General features: G+C 47.6%; 1 protein-coding gene across 1 annotated transcript in view; it reads right to left on the minus strand.

Annotated features, from left to right (window-relative positions):
* Positions 1 to 1,358: 1,358 nt before the first annotated feature.
* The window catches only part of LOC129849776 (replication factor C subunit 1-like), a gene marked incomplete at its 5' end in the record, with an annotated part of 28,072 nt that continues 25,110 nt past the window's right edge, over positions 1,359 to 4,320 (minus strand). The window contains 4 exons of the mRNA XM_055916535.1: positions 1,359 to 1,557; positions 2,433 to 2,519; positions 2,656 to 2,751; positions 3,273 to 3,410. Of these exons, the coding sequence (XP_055772510.1) occupies positions 1,387 to 1,557; positions 2,433 to 2,519; positions 2,656 to 2,751; positions 3,273 to 3,410 (492 nt within the window). The remainder of the gene's footprint in view (positions 1,558 to 2,432; positions 2,520 to 2,655; positions 2,752 to 3,272; positions 3,411 to 4,320) is intronic.

Genomic DNA, 4,320 nt, shown 5'->3' on the forward strand with positions numbered 1-4,320 from the left:
GTTAGTTATATAACCTCAATGTATTCAACTGAAAGGGGGGGGGGGGGGGGTACCTAGTTAGTTATATAACCTGAATGTATTCAACTGAAAGGTGGGGGGGGGGGGGTACCTAGTTAGTTATATAACCTGAATGTATTCAACTGAAAGGGGGGGGGGGGGGGGTACCTAGTTAGTTATATAACCTGAATGTATTCAACTGAAAGGTGGGGGGGGGGGGGTACCTAGTTAGTTATATAACCTGAATGTATTCAACTGAAAGGGGGGGGGGGTACCTAGTTAGTTATATAACCTGAATGTATTCAACTGAAAGTGGGGGGGGGGGGTACCTAGTTAGTTATATAACCTGAATGTATTCAACTGAAAGGGGGGGGGGGTACCTAGTTAGTTATATAACCTGAATGTATTCAACTGAAAGGGGGGGGGGGGTACCTAGTCAGTTATATAACCTGAATGTATTCAACTGAAAGGGGGGGGGGGGTACCTAGTTAGTTATATAACCTGAATGTATTCAACTGAAAGGGGGGGGGGGGGTACCTAGTCAGTTATATAACCTGAATGTATTCAACTGAAAGGGGGGGGGGGGGTACCTAGTTAGTTATATAACCTGAATGTATTCAACTGAAAGGTGGGGGGGGTACCTAGTTAGTTATATAACCTGAATGTATTCAACTGAAAGGTGGATGGATTCTCTTGGCGAAGGAGAAACGCCTCACTAACAGGGACGTCAACTAATTTCTGAGTACAGAAACATTTTCTGGGATCTTTAAAATTTCAGCTCGTGAAACCAACACTTTACATGTTGTCGTTTATATTTTTAGTTCAGCGTTTTAGGCAAAATACCAGCGTCCAATCACAGCAGCAATATGTGCGGCCCGTTGTCATGAAAACGGGGGCGGAGCACAAACAACATTGTAAACACAACCTATAATTATATATAATTATTTTTCCCTTTTTATACTTCCAACTATTTCCAACTTCCAACTATGCAACTATTTGCACGGTGTTACAACACACGGCCAATGATGTGACATTTGAAATGTCTACATTCTGTTAAAACGTGTGTAAAGTTCATGTTCATTTCTAATTGTTGTTTTCGTTTATTATCTATTTAACTTGCTTTGGCGATGTTTACATACTGTAAGTCTGAGTGTGTGTGTGTGTGTGTGTGACTGTGTTGTGTTGTCTGCTGTGTGTGTGTGTCTGTGTCTGTGTGTGTCTGCGTGTGTGTGTGTGTCTGAGTGTGTGTGTTGAGTGTGTGTGTCTGAGTGTGTGTGTCTGAGTGTGTGTCTCTGTCTGTGTCTGAGTGTGTGTGTCTGAGTGTGTGTGTGTCTGTGTGTGTGTGTCTGAGTGTGTGTGTCTGAGTGTGTGTGTCTGAGTGTGTGTGTCTCACCCAGCAGCAGCAGGTTTAACATGTACGTAGTTCTCCTGGACGAAGAGGGGGGCCAGGGAGTAATCATGGAAGAACAGGTCCGACTTGTCAATCAACGTCATGTGATCTGACTCCTCCCCCTTGGAGAACACCTTCCGGCACACGTCAAACGGACCCAGCTTTATGTCCTGCACACACACACACACCACACCACACCACACACACACCACACACACACACACACACACCACACCACACCACACACACCACACACACACACACACCCACACACCGACACACACCCACACACACCACACACACACACACACTCACACACACACACACCACACACCACACACACACCCCCACCCACACACACACACACACACACACACACCATACACACAGGGGCACACACACACACACACACACACACACACCACACACCACGGTAACACACGCGCACACACACACACACACACACACACCACACCACACACCACACCACACACACAACACACACAAACACACAACACACACACACACCACACACACACCACACACACACCACACACACACCACACACACACCACACACGACAGTTTTACACACACGGTTATTTCAAATGTTTTTATTTAACCCTTTATTTAACTAGACAAGTCAGTTAAGAACAAATTCTCATTTACAATGACCCCCCCCCCCCCCCCCCCCCCCCCGGGGCAAACCTGGACCCCACGGGACTGTTCTGGCTCATTGCTTTCTGCAGTAGATTCGTTACGCAATACTTGACAATGGTAGTCGAAATCACAGCCATATCTCAGTCTCATTTTGTCATCCCTTCCTCCTTTACACACCACACACACCACACACACACAACACAGACACACACACACGACACAGACACACACCACACACAAACACACACACCACACACAAACAGACACACACACACACACAACACAGACACACACACACACACACACATGCAGACGACACAGACACAACACAAACACAGACACACACACACACACATGCAGACGACACAGACGACACGCACTCTGACCTTGCGTGCGTTGTTGGCGTCCTCTTTGACCCGGTCGTAGGTCATGACCTTGTCCTTAGCCGACCACATGCTCAGGTTGTGGAGTACCTAAAGACCAGTTGCCACGGTTACAGATGGTTGCTATGGTTAATCGATGGTTGCCACAGTTACAGAAGTTTGTCGCAGCTACCGACGATTGTAATTCAGCAACGACATATTTTAAAGTATTAATTCCCTTATTTACCTGTCGGATGTCCTGATTGGACGCCAGGATCATCTCGTTGAGGGCAGGAGGCGGGACTTTCAGACCCTCTTTGAAAGCAATGGACATCATGGCTCCCTGAGAGAGAGGAGAGGAGAGAGATGAGAGGAGAGGAGAGAGACAGAGACAGAGACAGAGAGAGACAGAGACAGAGAGAGAGAGAGACAGAGAGAGGAGAGGAGAGGGAGAGGAGAGAGAGAGGAGAGGGAGAGAGAGAGATTAACATGAAAGCTGTGTGTGTTTGTTTCTGTGTGATCCTGTGTGTGTGTGTTCCTGTGTGTGTGTGTGTGTGTGTGTGTGTTCCTGTGTGTGTGTGTGTTCCTGTGTGTGTGTGTGTGTGTGTTCCTGTGTGTGTGTGTGTTCCTGTGTGTGTGTGTGTGTGTGTTCCTGTGTGTGTGTGTGTGTGTGTGTGTTCCTGTGTGTGTGTGTGTGTGTGTGTGTTCCTGTGTGTGTGTGTGTGTGTGTGTACCTGTGCGTGTGTGTGTGTTCCTGTGTGTGTGTGTGTGTGTACCTGTGTGTGTGTGTGTGTGTTCCTGTGCGTGTGTGTGTGTTCCTGTGCGTGTGTGTGTGTTCCTGCGTGTGTGTGTGTGTGTGTGTACCTTGATCTGCTCCAGTCGTGGTCTCTGGAAACGCAGGTCAAAGCAGTAGTTGGCCAGAGAGCGGATCTTCTGGTGATTACGATCGTTACACATACAGATGATGGGGATCCGGGACTGTTTAATCAGACCTATCATCTCCTACAGGGGTCAGAGGTCATTACACATACAGATGATGGGGATCCGGGACTGTTTAATCAGACCTATCATCTCCTACAGGGGTCAGAGGTCATTACAGATGATGGGGATCCGGGACTGTTTAATCAGACCTATCATCTCCTACAGGGGTCAGAGGTCGTTACACATACAGATGATGGGGATCCTGGACTGTTTAATCAGACCTATCATCTCCTACAGGGGTCAGAGGTCGTTACAGATGATGGGGATCCTGGACTGTTTAATCAGACCTATCATCTCCTACAGGGGTCAGAGGTCGTTACACATACAGATGATGGGGATCCGGGACTGTTTAATCAGACCTATCATCTCCTACAGGGGTCAGAGGTCGTTACACATACAGATGATGGGGATCCGGGACTGTTTAATCAGACCTATCATCTCCTACAGGGGTCAGAGGTCATTACACATACAGATGATGGGGATCCGGGACTGTTTAATCAGACCTATCATCTCCTACAGGGGTCAGAGGTCATTACAGATGATGGGGATCCGGGACTGTTTAATCAGACCTATCATCTCCTACAGGGGTCAGAGGTCGTTACACATACAGATGATGGGGATCCTGGACTGTTTAATCAGACCTATCATCTCCTACAGGGGTCAGAGGTCGTTACAGATGATGGGGATCCTGGACTGTTTAATCAGACCTATCATCTCCTACAGGGGTCAGAGGTCATTACACATACAGATGATGGGGATCCGGGACTGTTTAATCAGACCTATCATCTCCTACAGGGGTCAGAGGTCATTACACATACAGATGATGGGGATCCGGGACTGTTTAATCAGACCTATCATCTCCTACAGGGGTCAGAGGTCATTACACATACAGATGATGGGGATCCGGGACTGTTTAATCAGACCTATCATC

This window comes from Salvelinus fontinalis, unplaced genomic scaffold (genome assembly GCF_029448725.1).
Source record: "Salvelinus fontinalis isolate EN_2023a unplaced genomic scaffold, ASM2944872v1 scaffold_1670, whole genome shotgun sequence".
NCBI lineage: Eukaryota > Metazoa > Chordata > Actinopteri > Salmoniformes > Salmonidae > Salvelinus > Salvelinus fontinalis.